Below are 20,567 nucleotides of genomic sequence, written 5' to 3' on the forward strand. Positions count from 1 at the left end.
CTTAATGCTCTTGAGCAGCTGTGGGGGATTCTGTAGAGACAAGCTGAGCAAAACTCCCCATTAAAGATCAGAGCTCTTCCTCCAGTTAAACAGGACAGATAGCATTTTGTCATGAACTTGTACACTCAGTGCCAAGAAGGGTCACAGCAGTATACTTAAAGTTCTGGAGGACATACTAAGTACTAGAATGTTATTCATTTGCTGAATTTTATGTAATCCTTTATTTAAACAAAATTGGCTAATTTACTTATTTTACAGAAAATATTGGCATACATTTTTTGTTTTTATAAAGAATATGTTTAATCCATCTTGATTTTGACATCTTTCCAAAAATTATATTAGTGATCATTAAGAAAATACATATTTTATATTTATTCAGAGGGTGTGTACTTATTTATGTTGTGCACTGTATATATGGTTTCCACTAAAATATTAAGCAGCACATCTGTTTTCATTATTTATAATAAGAAGAAACGTTTCTAGCAGAATATCTAGGTTGCTTTTTCCATACAATGCAAGCAAATAACGATTCTGATCGAATCTGGAAATTAACAAGAAATTTAGAAGTGTTTCATACGGATTTTTAAATGAATGAGAAATATTTAACACTGCACTATTTCTAGGTCACTTTTCAAAAAGACCATGTGAACACTTTATAGAAAAAATCTTTATAAAAAATTTATACAAGAGGTTAGATGTTCCGGATTTCATAGAAGCATGTATGTTTCATCCTGAAGAAATTCATAAAGCTAAGGCACAAGCTAAATAGAAAGATGTTGGATGAGTTCCTGTGGGATGGCGTGAATTGAAGATAAAAAGATAAAAATGCTGCTGGGCCTCAGAGGGTTGTGAGAAAATGCCTGGTGTCTTGTTTTAAGGGTATTACACCTAAAAGAACCCTGAGAGCCCCGCTATTTATACCTCCCCATGTGTAATACATATGACAGACTGCCAATCTACCTAACCATGATCGTAACCCTCTTGAGAAATGCTCCTGTCCCACTCTTCTCACTTGTCTCTCTGTGGAATTAACCTTTTGATAATCTTCAAAATCTATTAATAGTGTTCTGTTTTTATCTTCTAGTTTCCACTTGTTATCTCATTCATTCCAGGCAGTCATTATCATGCTTCTCTAAATTCCCTTCAGTTTTAGTTTTGTGTCAAATACACCTACTGAAAAAAATTGTTTCCTAAAAAAAAAAATCTGTATTTACTCACCTCCATGTTGTTCCAAACCTGTATGACTTTCACACAGATCTGGAACAACATGAAAGAAAACTGTTCCTTTACGTAAGCAGAGCTGAGGTCTTGCTAACTCCTGTCAGTGCAGTTGAGGGCGTTACTATTACGCCCTCAGTCAAAGCACTGTGCTACATGCCAACTGCACTCAGAAAACGGCTTGATGAAACAACCCCGGGCTTGTAACACCACATTAGCAAAGGCCCTTTAGTGCTGAAAAGAAAGAAAAACATCATGAGTGCAGTATTTTATTAATTTGACAGTAAAGGCCACTAAAACAACAACAAAGACAATAGAAAGACTCTGCTGTCTAAAAGAATAAGTCTTTATGAAATGGGTTGTATCTAACCCTCTAGGGCTGCCACTTAATAGTCGACAAAACGTTGGTTGAAGAGAAGAGGCTTATTCAACCAAAATTTAATTTGATGGTTGGTCGCAGAAACAAAAAGAAGTAGCTAAGTCAGAGTCTGTGATGGACAAATTGTTAACATATTATTTGTTTTAATAAAAAAACAACAGGAGAGCAATTAAATGTTAAAACACAACCATGGAAACATTTGGATTCGTCCCAAATGAGAGAGGTACATGAGCTCATAAATTTAAGCCATACTGTATGTCTGCTTTGTATTCTGTTTTCTGATCTGGGAACCCTATTTTCCACAAATTTAACAATATTCCATTATTTATTCCACTAGACATAGAATCTTTTGTTTCTTTTCCCGAAACAGTCATAGGAAAATGTCAGTGCTTCACAAGGCTTCATTTGCCCATCGCTACTGTCAACTGTTAAATGAATGAGTGTCACGTCCCGCTTGTTTACTTCGAACCGGAAGACGCTCCCACTTTTGACGCAAGGCCTCATGGGGCGTAGGAAACTTGTGGATAGAATTTTTTTCCTGACAAAATTAAAATAAAAATTCAAAAGTTCAAATGATCAAATAATAAATCAAACTCTTAACATGGCTTCTCAATGAGAAATCAAATGCTCAAATGCAGTTCCATTTCCTCATTTGAGGATGCATAAACTGTATAAAAAATTAAAAATCATTTTTATTGATTATTTAATTTTAGCATCTTATTGATTATTAAGTGTTTGATATTTAATTTTTTATCATCAATTAGTATAAACCTGTCAACCTATTAAATCTACAATTCAATGCATTTGATTTATCATTTGCGATGTGGGTTTGAGCATTTGATTTATGATTTGAGCACTGAATTATAAATTTAATTATGACAGGTTTACTAGGTTGATAATGGAAATTGAATATCATTTGTATTTAATTTTTGATAAGGTTAATTCTTTCCTGAGTGAGGAATTAAAATTTGAGCTTTTGATTTCTTATTTGACATGCTGTTTTGAGAGTTAGATTTTTTTTATTTGATAATTTGAACATTTGATTTCTCCTTTGAGCGGCTGTTTTGACAGTTTGATTTATTTTTTGATATTTTTAAACATTTTAATTTTTTTTTTTTTCATTTAGGAAAAAACTTCCATAGATACTGACAAATGTAGCTTGTCTGTTTTAAATTCAGACTACACATTCATTCTATACAAAACATTTTTAATTGTCACAAAATAATTGCTTAAAAAGAAGTACCTACCCAGGGATTATGCAATTTAAGATACATATTTAAGTATATTGAAGTTAGGGTTAGGTTAGGGTAGGGTTATGTTTTGATAGTGTATGACAAGTTTTAATAATACAAATTTTTGCTACAAATCTCTCTGTCCATTAATCGTTCTTATTGACTAATTTCATCTTAACTGCTGACAATTAATAACAATTCCTAATAATATTAGACTGAGCTCCACTAATTTGAGGGTTGCACTTTACTTACAGTGTACTACATGGGGTAGGGCTAGGTTTAGGGGTAGGTTCGGGGTTACTACCTACACTGTAAAAAACAATTAGTTGAGTCAACTTAAAATAATTTGTTACCCGGCTGCCTTAAAATCTTAAGTTCAGTCAACTCAGAAAAGTTTAGTCAACTTGAAATGTTAAGTTGTACTAAGTGACAACTTAGATATTTGACTTCATTCAGCTTAAAATTTTAAGGCAGCTGGGTAACAAGCCCAGCTTTTAAGTTTAACAAACCAATTTTTTTGTTTAGACAACTTAAATATCTAAGCTGTCACTTAGTACAACTTAACATTTCAAGTTGACCAAACTTATTTGAGTTGACTGAACTTCAAATTTTAAGGCAGCAGGGTAACAAATTATTTTAAGTTGACTCAACTAATTGTTTTTTACAGTGTACTAACCCTGAACCTACCCCTAACAAATTGTGTTTTTTGTTTTTTTACAGTGTAGTTATTACCTTGTTATTGTAATTACTTGAATAAGTACATAGTATGTGCATGAGGAACAGGACTGTAAAATAAAGCGCTACCAATTTCAGCTCTAATTTATACCATTTACATACTAATATGTATACTTTCGGTACTAATTTGTACCTTTAAGATACCAAAACGCACCTTTTATGGATAAATACAGTACTGTATCTTTGTAAATGATGGAGTAAATCAAATTTCAAAACAAATAAACATGGTATGTTAAACAATATGTTTTACTTTTAAAATTTGTACTTTTACTGAAGTAATATGTTATTCAAAGTTTCCTTAATTTTACTCAAGTACTTGATTTGTGTATTTTGTCCTTCACTGAAAGTGAGTAAAATGTGATGACAGACCTGTCAATTTTGGAATAAGTATTCCTTAATCATATGATATATGACAGCCTTTACTGAATTTAGTCACTCTGCCATACTGCTCAGCATATATATGGATTTTGCTGAGTCAGCTCATGCCATCTCCTCCAGGACTGACATTCTGGAATAATATTTAGCTGACATTTGAACGGGCTGGGGAGACAGTGTCTCTCAGCTTTGCTCACAGTGGAGGTATTTGGTAATCCCGTAATGATTGCTGTTAAAGCTGTGGTCTGATCCCCTCTCGTTCTGTACTCGTCTCATAATTGGGTTTTAATCCCTTCATTGCTGCTGCTCATCTCTATTCTCTGAGAGTCAAAGCTAATTCAGTTACTGAGGTTAGTTGTGCTGACACCATTAATGGTTGCCTGGTCACCGAACACTGCCACACAACACACAGTCTAGGGTCTTTTCAAACCTTTTTCCATCCCACAAACACATAGACAATAAAAAAAGACTCATTGTTATTCATATCATCTCCTGCATTGGTAAATGTGTTGTTGTCTTCTCTGACCTGGCTTCTTTGTATTCAAAGCTTTCACTAAATCTATGATGATCTCATAACCTCCATGTTTGTTCTATAAATAGTCCAACCTTCCCCATATTAGAATCTTTTTTTCTTTCACTTCTTAAAGGAGAAGTTCACTTCCAGAATTCACCCCCTTGTCATCCAAGATGTCATGTCTTTCTTTCTTCAGTCGTAAAGAAATTATGTTTTTTTGAGAAAAAAACATATAATGGACTTCTATGGTGGCCCTGAGTTTGAACTTCCAAAATGCAGTTCAAATGCAGCTTCAAAGGGCTCTAAACAATCCCAGCTGAGGAAGGGTCTTATCTAGCAAAATGATCAGTTATTTTCTAAAAAAAAAAAAAAAAAAAATTACAGTTTATATACTTTTTAACCTCAAACACTCGTCTTGTCTAGGTCTGCGTGAACTCTGTTTTTTCCGGTTCAATACAGTTAGGGTATGTCGAAAAACTCCCTTCTCATTTTCTCCTCCAATTTCAAAATCATCCTAGATCACTGCTGAAGTACCGACCCAGTGTTTACAAAGTGAACATGCAAAGAAGGTCACCCTTTACAAAAAAAGGTAAAACAGCAATGTAGGATGATTTTGAAGTTGGAGGGGAAAAGAGGTGGGAGTTTTTCATCATACTCTAACTGTAAAAAACAGAGTTCACACTGACCTAGACAAGATGAGCGTTTGAGGTTAAAAAGTATGTATTCTTCCTCGGCTGGGATCATTTAGATCCCTTTGAAGCTGCATTTAAACTACATTTTGGAAGTTTAAACTCAGGGGCACCACAGAAAGCGATAGTTTATCCAAAAAACAAAATTCTGTCATCATTTACAATTTTTTTTTTCTTTTGTGGAACACAAAACAAGATACCTCGATATTTTGATATGTCTATGCAGTGAAAATCCAGTGCTGTTGGACTGATTTTCAAAAGATCTTCATCTGTGTTCCACTGAAAAAAAAAATCACTCAGGTTTGAAACAACATAAATATGTAAATAATGACAGAATTAGTCATCTATTTAACTATTGAACTCTTCTTGGCCACAGTTACTGTGTGCATTTTGTTTTAAAAAAAAAAAATGTAATGAACATCTAACTAACTAAAAATAAATAAATTAACTTGCTGCTGTTACCCAGTTCCACATGTAGCCAGAGTTACCTTCTCAAAACATTCATATTTTCTCAATTTACTGTTCTATGAATCTTAAACTTATCAAATTTGCATAAGAAATGTATATAAATGTGCATATGACCCTATGCTATTTGTTTTCTTTGCTTTTGCCCTAGTTTTGTTTTTGGATTTTCATTTTGTAGTTTGTTCAGTTCTTGTTTCTATGGTTCTTGTTTGTTACGAGTAAACTTTTGGTTTAGTTTCACCTGTGGAGTTTCATCTCCTCATTTCCTTGTGTATTTATAACTTTTTGTTTCTTATTTAGTTTTTAAGAAATGGTTGGGTTTTGTTACGCGTTTTGTTACTGTCTCATGTTTATTTTTCCCTTGTTTTCATGTATTCATATTTTGGTTCTGTTTACTGTTTTTACTTTATGTTCTTAATAAACCACTACTTGTATATAGATCCTCTTCAACTACTCCTTTGTTTCCAACACATTCTCACTCCCAACACATATTGACGCTTGGCCAGGACCCCTTGGCGTCACTTTTTGACACTCATGCTACCCCTTTTGCATCACTTTTGGACATGAAGAGTCCTCCATTGCTTTTAGTTGTTTGCATTATGCATCACATTTAATGGTTTGCACGTATTTGCATGCATTTGCGAAAATAGAAATCATTTTATATAAATTTATACTTTTTGGAGCACTCATCCCCAACTCTATACCTCTACCCTAAACCTAACTTTTGAACAATATAAAATATGCAACAGGCAAATAAAAGTATAGTTACATGTATTTATTGTAAAAAATGACCATAAAAAGCAGTATAAAAGTATTACAAACAAGTCATGTTGCATTCCAAGCCCTCCAAAATCTTTATGCAAAGAACAGAGTAAATCATAAGGTTTTAATCGCTAAAAAATAATCATATAATTTCAAAAAGATACTCCCAAATTAGTTAGGCATGATGCAGTCGGTCACAAGACACACAAGACCCAATGGCATTTCACAACCAAAGCTGACGTAATGCTTCTTCTGGTGGCAATTTTTAAATTTGTGCACAGACTGCACACAGGATGGCAATCACATCTATTCTTCTCAGAAATAGTTTTGCCTCGGGAAGACTTGGGATATTAATACTTTTTAAATAAATTGTGACTGCAGTTGTATCTGCCTTTTATATCCTGTGTTTTACCTTGACAAATGGTTAGGTTTAGGGGCAGGGCTTAGGTTACATTCTCATAAATGTGTAAATAGTGTAATGTAAAAAAACAAACAAAACAAACCCCAACATATATGCAATAATGGCTACATTATTACCTAATATGTAATTTAATCATGATAAAATTACCAATGCATTTCGCATCAGCATACTAACGCCAAAGGTTTCTTATTTAAAGCAATGGAGGACCCTGCACACCGAAAATTATGCTAAAGGGGTATCCTGTGCCTCAAAAAGTGACCCAGATGGGTCCTGAACAAGCTTCAATATGTAACGAGTTGGGAATGAGAATGTGTTGTTGTTTCCAGCAAAACATTACAGTGTACTAGCACAATTTGAGGGCACTTGAGCATGTGTCTCTCCTGTGAGGGAAAAGGAGAGAAAATCAGCTGTCACTTGGCTAAGCAACAGCACATTACTGGTTTCTTTTAAAAATTGAGTTTTTAATTCATGCAGTTGTTGTGTTTGTGTTTTGTTTTAGTTCTCAGATAGCATGAAAGTCAAGGAAAATGACACAGCCATTTGGAAAATCTATACCATAGAGGTTTATGGGATGTTTTTGCCTGATTTGACTATTAAAAATGATATTCAGTGGTGTAACACTGTAATGTATGAAGTAGACTCTTTCATATTAAAGAGCCTTTGAATAAAAGGTAATTTACAGATTATTACACGAAGTACACATTTAGCCTATTTAATAAAAATAATTTTAAAAAAAAGTGGTGAGGCAAGCTGAATGCTGGCTGCTGTGCTGGCCAACTACTGTCTGCTCCCCAGAAGGTCTTTGAGCAGCAGGCTGTTTTTTTTTTTTTTTTTCTGGCATGCCTTCACTCATAAATCCTCTCACTGACTGTGCTGGCACCTCCGGAAGAGGCGGAGGTAGATAGAATAAGGATGCACACAGGGGAATCGGTGCCTGAATCTGGGTCCCCATTAAACTGTGACAGCCAGCAGGCAGAAAGTAAACTAATCAATGGAACAGTAAAACCAGCCATCATTGAACATTTACTTTAGCAATATATAGAAACTTCATGTAAAATGGGCAAGTACAGAAATGAACTTTTTCATTAAGGGGCAATATTTCCCACACTTAAATTGATTTCCAGGAATATTTTTATTGCAACCTTATTAAATGCATGCAATTATTGAATTAAATCAATCAATGAAATTACGATAATAAGACACAACAGCACTTTATCAGTGAAATGAAATACAAAATCCATCTTTGCACTGCAGAAGTGAAGTGACAGAAGCTACACCTAAAGTGGCATTTTGTTTGTTTTTAATAGTGTATAATGTATTTAACATTAGACTTAAAGGGAACCTATTATGCCCCTTTTTCACAAGATGTAATTACATTTACATTGTAATTACATCAATTACATCTACATTACATCAAGATGAATTACATCCCCAGAATGTGTCTAAAGTTTCAGCCCAAAATACCCCACAGATCATTTATTATAACATGTGAAAAATGTCATTTTTGGGGTGTGTCTAAAAAAAAGTTTTGGTGTGTATCACTTTAAATGCAAATGAGCTGCATATACTTTAATATCAAAACCAATAACGTTCACTATGCACTTTAAGAAAACAACACAGGCACACAAATATGGTTAAAACCTAGCTAAAGTCTGGAGTGAAAAGATTTGTGTAGACATCAACAAATTTAGTTACTACTGTAGAAACATGACGCCTCAAAATTGCGATTTCCATGTAAGGGGACCCACGGTCTATGTAGAAGAAATTTATATGTATAGAAATTGCTCATTCTAAGGTAATAAAAACATAATGGCTCATTATGTAAGGTCGTTATACACCTCTGAAAACATAGTTATGTATATTATATTGCATTTCTATCAATAGATCCTCCTAAATATTACACATTGCACCTTCATCAGTTTATTAATCAAATATGTGCAATTTTTTGCTAAAGGATTTATTTCTACCTGGTCTGACTGGACTAAAAATCCTCTTAAAATAAAAATTAGTCATGTAACCTAGCATAATCAGGCTGATTTAGTCATATTAAATATTTGTGACTTGGCATGTCCACTCCTTTGCAACTGTATCATCCACTTGCACAATTACCCACTCGACCGTGAGTATCTAGTCCATTAGCTATGCCAATTCTGGCATGTTATATTGCATCTTTAGTGCTGCTGTGCTTTTGATCACAGGACAGAGATGAGCACTGTGACAAACCCTGAAAGTGATTGGAGAAAAGCTAACTTGCTTCAGTCATGACAGAAATGGCAGAAGCTTCAGAAGCTGGGTATAAGCATGGCTAACAATGATTTTTTACGTACAGTTCCATACATCTATACCCTTGTGGAAAAGAAGTGTGTTTAACTTTATGGAATGTGCACTTGTAGTGTATTAAAAGTATATACAGTTGAGATCAAAAGTTTACATACACCTTGAAGAATCTGCAAAATGTTAATTATTTTACTTAAATAAGAGGGATTATACAAAACGCATGTTATTTTTTATTTAGTACTGAACTGAATAAGATATTTCACATAAAAGATGTTTACATATAGTCCACAGGAGAAAATAATAGCTGAATTTCTAAAAATGACCTCGTTCAAAAGTTTACATACACTTGATTCTAGATACTGTGTTGTTACGTGAATGATCCACAACTGTGCATGTTTGTTTGTTTGTTTTTGTTTATTGATAGTTGTTCACAAAACAGTTAAACTGTCCAGGTCCCACAAATTTTTTTTGTGTATTTGATTTAGTGACTGTCCATCTTTTCACACTGAGGCACTCATATGCAACTATTACAGAAGGTTTAAATGCTCACTAATGCATTATAAGGAAATATAATGCATTAAGAGCCAGGGGTGTAACCTTTTGAACAGAATGAAGATTTCTTATTTTTTTTATTTAGTACTGTCCTTCAGAAGCTACAGAAGATACTTACATGTTTTCCCAGAAGACAAAATAAGTTCAATTTACCCTGATCTTCAAATTCAAGAGACCTGGAGATCGGCTGAATGGATTTGAAAACGGCAAAACACTAGGGGAGTTGAAAAATGATCCTATTTTCAAAAAAAAAGTGGAGTGTTCATTTAATGCATTGTGTTTCCTTCTGGAGCATCAGTGAGCATTTGCATCTTCTGTAATAGTTGCATATGAGCCCTCAGTTGTCCTCAGTGTGAAAAGATGGATCTCAAAATCATACAGTCATTGTTGGGAAGGGTTCAATGCTGAAAAAATCAAAAAGAATCTGTGGGACTAAACAACACTAAACAACAACAACAAAAATACGAGAAGGGTCTGGCTGCAGACATGCACCTGCACTCTCAGACAACTGCACTCTCAGACAACTGCACTCCCGGAAGTGACGTCACTTGCAGTCTATTTTATTTTTACTTTATTTTATCTATTTACATTTTTTTTAATTGAATCTCTCAACATTTAACAACAGTAGCCAGGTGGTGAAGACAAGAAAAAAGAAACTAAATTACAATGTCACTCGCAATCGCCACTTGCACTCTCAGCTACCTGCAACGTCACTTTCAATCCACACAAATGGTGCGTGTTGCCAATAGAGACAAGACGCTGTGGTCGTTAAACGATTAAAATTAATTTAATAGCTCTGTAGGAGACAAAAACAGGACTCGCAAATCCATGGCCACAGAACAGCAGAATATGTCTCTTGTTAAGCTTTTTCCTCCCACAGAAAACCATTAACACTTGATATGGCTTAATGTATTAAGATACATTAAGTGCCATTAAACGATCAAATCTGTAATATAGTTTATTAATTTAATGTACTTCAAGGCAAGCATATGGCCATGGACACAATGTGCAAACTTTCACTTTTATACTTGCCCAGCAAACGCTTAATGTGGGAAAACGGACTAAGATGATAAAGACCAAATTCAATATAAATGTCAAACGATATACCAGCAGATATGAACACCCCATAAGAAAGGCATTATGTGATATTAAAAAGACCAACTTTGTATAGGCAAGCAGACGTGCCCAGAACGCAATGTGTTAAATAGACGTTTTCCTCCTGTAGAAAACCAATATAAACAAAAGACAATGATAGCAAAGAGCTGTAGAGATTATTCTTTATGGGAAAACGCGAATGTACGCAGCGTTGCGTTTATTCTGGGCTCACCTGCTTGTGTGTAGTTGTTTTAATAATGAATAGGAGCATACTGAGTTTAGTCTTTATCATCTTAATACGTTATGCCATGTTTTGCGAAGGAAAACATTATATAGCCTACATATACATTATATTAATAAACTGTATATCGGGTTTGATCTTTTAATTGCATCTCAGCACACTGAGACATATTAAGTGTTAATGGTTTTCTACGGGAGGAAAACGCTTAACGAGAGACTTCATATTCTCTTGTTCATATTCTGCTTCATATTCATATTCGTTAATATTCTGCTGTTCTATGGCCACGGATTTGCGGGTCTTGTTTTTATCTCCTACAGATGAATAATAAATTAGTTTTAATCGTTTAACCACCACAGCTTCTTGTCTCCATTGGCAACACACACGATTTGTGTGGATTGCAAGTGACGTCGCAGGTAGCAGAGAGTGCAGGTGGCGATTGCGAGTGACAATGTAATTTAGTTTTTTTTTTTTCTTGTCTTCACCAACTGGCTACTGTTGTAAAATGTTGAGAGATTCAATTAAAAAAAAATATATATATATATATATAAAATAAAGTAAAAAATAAAATAGACTGCAAATTACGTCACTTGTGGAAGTGTACAACAGTATTGAGAATCAAGTGTATGTAAACTTTTGAGCGGGGTGATTTTATAAATTCAGCTAATATATTTTCTTGTTACCTATATGTAAATATTTTTTATGTGAAATATCTTATTCAGGTCAGTACTAAATAAAAAATAACATGCATTTTGTATGATCCCTCTTATTTTGGTCAAATAATTAACATTTTGCAGATGCTGAAAGGGGGGTGTAAACTTTTGACCGCAACGACAATGCACATGTAAAGAACTTTATATGTAAAGTAGTATATTATATACATTAATATTTATATGTTGCAATTTAGTACATTTAAAATATTAACATCACCTTTTTGCTGCGGTGATGTGATAAGTTATGTAAAATATGGGTGGGTAACATCAAATATCCCCATATTGGCTGGTGATTGTGACATTTCGCAGCATTTTCACACTGAAAATGCTGGAATCAAGCCTGGTTAGAACACAGTGTTACATTTTATCAGCCAGTGTGACTGGTAGATAAGCAAAATTACCCGCCACTGCACAAAAATACATGCATGCCATTACATGTCGTACCTGCAAAAGAAAAGTCATGAGTTCATTTCTGAGATAAGCAGACAGTGTCACAAATCTATTTTCTGGCAGCAACAAGTGCGCTCCTCACAACTCTCTGCCTACGTTAAAGCACCTCTTAGATAATTGGTGTGAAATGAGGAAGGCTGGAAACAAGCATGAAGGATGGAAAGAGACAGAGGGAGAGAGATGGGAGCATATCTGATTCTTGGTACTCATTAAATTTTACTGCTCATGTAGACTAAACTCAGTGATCACATTATTTGCAGCCTAGAAACCGCACTATGTGACATTTGCAGGTGGTGACTTCCGCCATTTTCAGATCCAGACCAGCAATCTTGTGTTTATGTAAAACTTAAAGGTTAATTCGAGACCGGCAGCAAGTGCGTTGAAGGATAAGGGGCAGTCAAGCTTTGAGTTAGCCGTAATAGCTAGCATACTACCTCCTAAACCTGCTGTCTTACAGGAAACAGAAAAAGTGTGAGAACAAGCTAATTAGCCATGATGAAACATGAAGGAAAAGGCTGTCATTTAGAAATGAATGTGCACTGAGACCTACAATCAAGAACTGTCACATGATTTCCTCTCAGCGAGGCTGACGTTAGCTCCTTTTTGACAGGTTTACAGACATTAATATACACCTGTCATTGCACAAGTCTCATCTGAGTCAAGTGGTTCCTGTCAAAAACACAAGGAATAGAGTTTCAAGTATAGGTTTAAGATCTGACGTGTGTTACAAGACAAGTCATTCATGCAGACGTGAATCAACAGGGTGTGAAATATCAGTTCACAACCCATTCTCCCATCGCAGGTTGCCAAGACTGTCTCAGTGTTTTGTTAGAGTTAGATTTGACTGCGATCATTCCCCATTAAAGCAACCACTTGTGAAAAAGAAGTGTGCTTAATTGTGTTGAATGCACACCTGTAGTGTGCAAAATCTTAAAAGCATTAACACTACTTCTCAAAAAAATATGCTCTATTTTACTGTAAAATTTGTGACCAATAATTAATGGTCATTATTTGATATGTAGATTGATTTCTCCTCTCTAAACTGTTTTGTAAGTGCATTCTCTCATCACCACTGCTGCTACATGAATATGTTGTATCACACCACTATGGAGACCGAGGCATAGAATGTAGATTAACATGGCAGAGGTAGAGCTGCGTCTTCCACCGAATATTTATAACAAACCAAAGAAATAAAAGTATTTGATTCTGTACCATATTGAATAGCATAGCATCATATTTTTCCCCATTGCATCTTATTGCATTGAATCTCATTGTGTTGAACTGAATCGAAATCGGATCGTACCGCATGGTAATAGGGCTGAATCGTATTGCTTCATATGCAGTGTTGGGGGTAATGCATTACAAGTAAAGTGAGTTACGTAATCAGCATTACTTTTTAATTTACAAGAAAATACCTTTCAAAAAAGTAATGCCAGCTACTTTGTTTCCCATGTATTGACTGACAGCTCTCGTGTTGCCATGCTGAGAGAAACTGGATTTAATCAATGTCTTTGCTGCTGGCCTTAGATGATCCAATTCAACCATAATAAGCAAAAATTACTCAAGATAAACTAACATTTCGCTGCCTTAGAATTATAAGCTTCTAACTGCATTCTGAGCAGTTTTGAGATATTGAGCTTCAAAGTTTTTGCGTTCCACAGACTTCTGTAGATAGAACCCTTCTTGTTTACTAAAAAAAGGTACTGTGACGCAATATTGTAATACATTACATACAAGTAACTTTCCCCAGCACTGTTCATGTATCTTGAATGTATCTTATTGTTGGCTATATACAGTGTTGGTTACTTTGGAAATGTAATAGGTTACAGATTATAAGTTACTCCATTTAAAATGTAATAAGTAGTGTAACAATTACTTTATCAAAGTAATGTAACTTATACTGATTACGTTTTGATTATTTTTCTAAATTTCTAATATTTTCAACTGTTAATCATTTTGAAACATTTAAACCAGGCAGAGTTAACCTTACAGTAGCACTCAACAATGATTACTGTCAGACTTTCAAAATTCTTTATCACTTGAATTAAGATTATAATAAGTAAGGGATATACATCTTTATTTTGCGATAACAACTGGCTGAATGTACATTATCCCACTTATTACACAGCTGTTTTCTACAAAAGTAAATAATTAGACACTATAAACACTGATCTGAGTTGAAATATTTGAACACAAAGCTTCCACCAAGAAAAACTATCAAGAGTATAGCGGTGACTTAAGTTGTCCGGATGAGTCTGTGTTATTAGCTCTTACCAGTTGTTATCAGGGAATAACATACCTTAGAATGTCATGACCGACCAATCAGATTCAAGCACTCCGCAGAGCCATGTAATAATTTAATTTAAAGCACAGTCACCACAAATTCAGATTTGACACCTCTTACTTACTTTGAGATCATTCTGATGTTAAATACAGATTTAAAATCATAACAAGAAATAGTTTTGAAACCAAATGTTTGCATAGTTATGACAGGAAACACTGGCATCTAACAATGCCTTGGGAAAAAAAAAGTATATGCATAAACACAAACAGGAATGTGTTTTATTCTGTGTCCTAAACTCCTGAAACATTGGTGTCTCATTTTAGAGCAATCAATGCAATTTATGAAAGAAGTCAATTAAATTTGTATGTGGGTGTGTGTGAAAAAATGTAGATGTAACCCCATTTGTAATCATTAACATTTTTAAAAGTAACTATAATTTAATTACACATTTTTTTAGTAACTGTAACTAATTACAATTACATTTATTTTGTAATTAAATTACGTAATTCTGTTACATGTAACTAGTTACTCCCCAACACTGGCTATATATCAAGATGCGTAAGGCATCAGCCTCAGTCATGGAGATGCACATCCCTAATGATAATAACTAATAAGTACATTTGACACAGGACTAAGAACTAAAACAACTAAAAACTAAGAGTAAGACTAAATTAAAAAATGGCTGACAAAATTAACACTAACTGGGTGCTTGGCTGCCCTTTTTACAGGCGATTTCCAAATACAGAAAACTCATTTCTGTAGGAATTTGGTCCTTATAAATTAAGCACCTGCAGGGAAAATGTGCTTTGTAATTTTGGGCTATTTTAAACAGCATACTGAATCAGTTTGGGGGCATGTCGTCTCAGATGAGTTGGGCTTCAAAGACATCATCATTCCATAATTCACAAGAGTATTTTAGAACATTCTCTGAATTTCTTTAAGCATCTGTTTGACAGGGATAAATTATTTTTAAAATATATTTTATGGGTTTTTTTTCCTTCTAATTTTACAAGGAACACACCATGTCATCTACTTAGTCCAGCAGATGTTCTATTTTTCATACAGAGTCCCTTTTAAAAGCTAAGTAAGACTTCAGTAGTGTAAACACAGTAACGGCAATCCTGTCTTTGCAACTGTATCATCCATTTGCGCAATTACCCACTTGACCGTGAGAATCTAGTCCATTAGCTATGCCAATTCTGACATGTTATGTTGTGTCTTCAGTGCTGCCTTGCTTCAGAACATACTGTAGTCAGGAGCACTGTGACAAGCCGCTGAACACGAACTGAGAAACGGAGTTCACTAATAACTCGTTCACTAATGCTTCGAAGTTATTCATGCTCTAGGCTATAGTCAAGACAGAATTGACAGACGCTTAGGAAGCTAATAAACCTGGAAGGCTGGTGGCTGACAGTGATCTTTTCTGCAGTGCAGCTCATCTACAGGAGGTGGTCTTATTTATACATATAGTACAGTATGTGACCAAGCTTAATTTCTAAATGTATACATTTTCAGAAGAAACTGTGTGGTGTTTGGCCATGCAAACTCACATGTTGCCAAGGCATTGGTATGTGGTTGCTAGGACCGTTATAGTTTGTGGTAAAGTGTTTAAGGGATAGAAAATTTGCTGTTAAATTAATCATTCTCATGCCATCCAAGATGTTGGTGACTTTTTTTTATTTCATCAGAACAGTAAAGAAGATTTTTAGCTGAAACCACGGTCCTTGGTGAGTCATAAAATGCAAGTCAGCAGCTGCCTGCATTTGAAAACAAACAAAAAAAGCAATGAGCAATTAATACCCGTGGCTCCTGACGATATATTTACTCAAAATGATCCAAAATGCCAGCGTTGCAGGTTTTTGCCAACTCACTCAAAGCTCTAGTTACTCCAACAGTCACTGAACTGAGGAAAGATTCCGACTCGGACCAAAGACTTATATGATTTATATGACTTTATACATCCATGCTTCACATCATTGAGTGCTTTAATAATATATTTGCATATACCCAGTTCCCACTGTAGGAGTTGATAGAATCGATACCTCGACTCCATTAGTATATTAAAACAACACACTTTTAGCGTGACTGTCAAAATTAGTGATAACATTACCTTGAAATGATGAGCAGCTATCAAAATCATTATCCTATAGCTGTTGCTGATACTTAATTTTACAGAGGGAAAAGTCACAAGATGTCACAGCCATGGTCAAATATTATGTCAGTATGAGAAAAAAGGTTATTTGATAGGTTATTAATTAATTATTTATTAATAGGGGTCCTATTATGCAATTTTACAAAGTCATGATTTTGTTTTAGGGGGTATACTAGAACATGCTCTCATGCTTGCTGGTTCGAAAACGCATTACTTTTCACATAATTTACATTATTACAATACCTTTCTCCCGAGCCCAGCACAAATGGCTCAATTAGTTTTGGGTTTGATGAAGGCCTGCCTTCCGAAAAACAAAATGTGTTGTGACTAGTTAGCTGTCCCAGTGCGTTGTGATTGGCAGCTAAGACAGCTTAGACAGTGTTTTAGTACTGCCATGCCCCTAGCCAAAGCAGCTCCGTGTACAACTGTTAGTGCAAGCTAAATTAAAGTGATTCTTACTTTTTAAATATGGATATTTTTCTTACAAACGATTCACTACAGGAGCCGTGTGAGGCACTTTTTATTATAGATGGATGCACTTTATTGGACTTGTTTTGGACTGATGAAGAGAAACACCCGTCTATGCCATTCTAAAGCTTGGGAGTGCCAGGATAAATTTTAATACAACTCCGATTGCATTCGTCTGAAAGAAGGAAGTCCTATACACCTAGGATGCATGGAGGGTGAGTAAATAATACACTACAGTAGTGTTGGGTCCTATCGTCAGCCTGCGAGATTGCGATACATGATATTATCGTGCTAATTTATTTAAATATTTACATACTTCATTTCAACCAGCTCCAGCATAAGGCTAAAAGCAGCCTAATGTTTTTAATATGACTTAATTTGTATTTAATATGACAACAATTGAATGAAAATATAGTAAGTTATTAATTATAATGCTTACATTTCCATAGTTATTCAAAAAGCAGCTGCCGAAAACAAGCAAAGAACATCATCACTGATTAGCCTAGCCTAAGTGTAGTCCAAGTTTATGTATATTAAAAAACACTTGCATAATAAGTCAAGCAATTTACGCTGTATGATGAATAAATCTCTTACTACACACTGCACATGTCTGCGGTGCGGCTCCAACGCGGCCACCATAGATGATCGCAGTCACTCTAGTCAATACTTGTGTTTATACCCGCCGCGCTGCGGCTCGCTGAAGCATCCCAGAAGCTGTTCTCCGCACTGCATCGCTAAAGTTAGGCTAATCCTCCACCTCGTCCCTCCTCACCTTCCAACCATTCAAATTTCATAAGGGGGATTTATTTTATTGATATTCTAATGGGCCTCATTGTGACATCATAACATCTGGAAAACAAACGCTGTAGTCCAGGGGCATCGCTAGGGCTGATCATTCGGGGCTGGAGCCCCGAATGTTTTCACTCCAGCCCCGAAAGTGGATTTCCACGGAATTTGTCAAAGTTTGAATGAATTAATCAAAAGTTGGTCATTACACTTAAATCAAGTCGCGATGTGGACTGGTATCTGTAAATATTAAAAGACTATTTAAATATGAATCCTGCATGGAATGGGGAATGGAAGGGGCGGACGCGCAGTTTCTTTACATGTAATACTGATGCGCGTGTGACGCTTGCAGTGATTTCAGCGTCTGCCGTTTCACTAAATGAGGACATAAATACATTAACAACATCTCCAGAACTGCTCTGAGACTCACTTCATGAGCATTTCACTGTTTCATTTGAGTAAAACAAGCGTCAAATATACACACAGAAATTTAAAGGTATTCACGGCAACCCGTCAAAGTAAAAGTTCGGTTTAACTTTATTAACCATGTACGTGCTACTACTACTACGACCACTACTATTAATTAATACAAATTTATACAAATTCCTCACACAATATTTTTTCCATGTTTTAAATTTGAATAGTAAATGCCCTTTATTTGCCAAAAATAAAATATCATTTTCATTAGAAGATCAATTTAATTAATATTTTATACCTTCATTTGATAACCAGAACAATACACAACACAGAATTCCATAAGGCTATTGTAAAAATAAATAAAAGTTGTTTTTATGCATTCAAATAAACAGACATGCTAAAACATATTTGGTAACAATAAAACGTAAGGTGAGAAAAAATAAAACATTTCATGGGGTCCTAAACATTTTTCTTAACTTTTGATAAATTGGCGGTAAATCTATGTAAAGATACATGGTTTTAATTAATTACATATGATTAATTACATTTTGATTAACAAAATTAAATTTAACCATTAAAAAGAAGTCCAGAAAAATGAAAACAGGAAAAAAAAAAAAAAAAAAAAAAAAAAAAACGAAATTTGGAAAAAAACAGGGCCCTATTTTTTGCATGCAACTATATATTTGCTACAGTTATAAATACATCTTCAAATTTATTATTTTATTTGTCTAACATATTTTTGTAAAGTTATAATTTTGTTATAATACTTTGATATGTTTGCTATTTGCAGTGATTACTATTTACTATTGTTCATAGTGTGACAAGGTCTTTAACCCCCAGTTTAATGCCCCCGGACCCCATCCAGGTTCAAACACCTGTGTCTAACAAAATCTTATGTGAGCATGATGTGAGCTCCCACCCAACACCACTAGCCCCTGAAGTTTTGGCATCAGCCCCGGATGTTTTATAATCCTAGAAACGCCCCTGCTGTAGTCCAAATGAGCCGTTCATTGTAGTTCTTAAAAAGGGATTTTTTAAAATATGAAATATGTCCTTTTGGAATGGACTTTGAGATTTGTAACTTTGTAGATCTTTTTTATGCCCAAACGTAAACATCACACACTGACTAAAATGCAAAAAGTGAAAAAGCATAATAGGACCCCTTTAAAAGAAAGCTAAAGATATTAAAAATAAATATAAAACATACAAAAATACATATAATAATGTACACTTACTGATGTATTTATTGTCACAAATGTGACCCTGGACCACAAAACCCGTCATAAGTAGCACGGGTATATTTGTTGCAGTAGCCAACAATACATTGTATGGGTTAAAATGATCACATCAACATTTCTTTTATGCCAAAAATCATTAAGTAAAGATCATGTTCCATAAAGATATTTTGTTTATTTCCTACTGTAAATATATCAAACCGTAATTTTTGATTGGTAATATGCATTGTTAAGAACTTCATTTGGACAACTTTAAAGGTGATTTTCTCAATATTTAGATTTTTTTGCACCTCAGATTCCAGATTTTCAAATAGCTGTATCTCTGTTAAATATTGTCATATCACATCAAACAATACATCAATGGAAAGCTTATTCAGATGATGTATACATCTCTGAATTTATACATTTATAAAAATCTTTTTTTTTTTTTAAATGACCCTTATGAGTGGTTTTGTGGTCCAGGGTCACAAATAATCACTATTATTTATTGTATTAATATAGCATCAATTAAACTACAAAGCTGTAATGTATGGAAGTATGCTACAATTTACAACAACTACAATTTTGTCTTGCAACTAGGAATCAGTAACAGACTCAGATTTATAAATAATCTACCCAGCACTGGAGATAAGAAGGTGTTTTAAGTTTATTCTCTATTGGAGCTGAGTGGCAGATCTCACACAGGGGATTGTGGGAATGACAGTGAAGAAGAGTGGTGACAGAGACAAAAATGTGAGAAATGTTCAACTCCATGCAAACGAGAGGCAAAAAACTAGTGGCAGCCACTTTACGGGGGAAGGCAGTGAGGGTTGTCATAAGCATTTCACAGGTTTGTCATAAGCAGCCACATATTAACATCGCATACTACTATATTAATTTCAGATCTCAAGTTTATAACTGCATATATGCTTTTTTCCACATTAGAAGTTCCACAAGGTAACATTAGCACCACTAATAAAATGCACTCACCTGGTCCTCAAAAGAAAGTGCTTGGCCCACATCTCGAGGGAAGCCATCTATAACTATACCGCTGGCCTCTGGAATCTTCATGATCTTCTGCTTGATCTCAGTTATGGTTGTTTCCTAATGGGCATGAATAACATATTCAGG

At 34.7% G+C, this 20,567-nt stretch overlaps 1 protein-coding gene across 2 annotated transcripts in view; it reads right to left on the reverse strand.

Moving 5' to 3' along the window:
* ak5 (adenylate kinase 5) overlaps positions 1 to 20,567 on the reverse strand; it is a 107,791-nt gene that overhangs the window by 75,179 nt on the left and 12,045 nt on the right. For both annotated transcript variants that reach the window (XM_051133350.1, XM_051133344.1), the window contains exon 5: positions 20,427 to 20,540. In XM_051133350.1, the coding sequence (XP_050989307.1) occupies positions 20,427 to 20,540 (114 nt within the window). The remainder of the gene's footprint in view (positions 1 to 20,426; positions 20,541 to 20,567) is intronic.

The sequence above is a fragment of the Labeo rohita genome, chromosome 2, assembly GCF_022985175.1.
Source record: "Labeo rohita strain BAU-BD-2019 chromosome 2, IGBB_LRoh.1.0, whole genome shotgun sequence".
NCBI classification, from domain to species: Eukaryota; Metazoa; Chordata; class Actinopteri; order Cypriniformes; family Cyprinidae; genus Labeo; species Labeo rohita.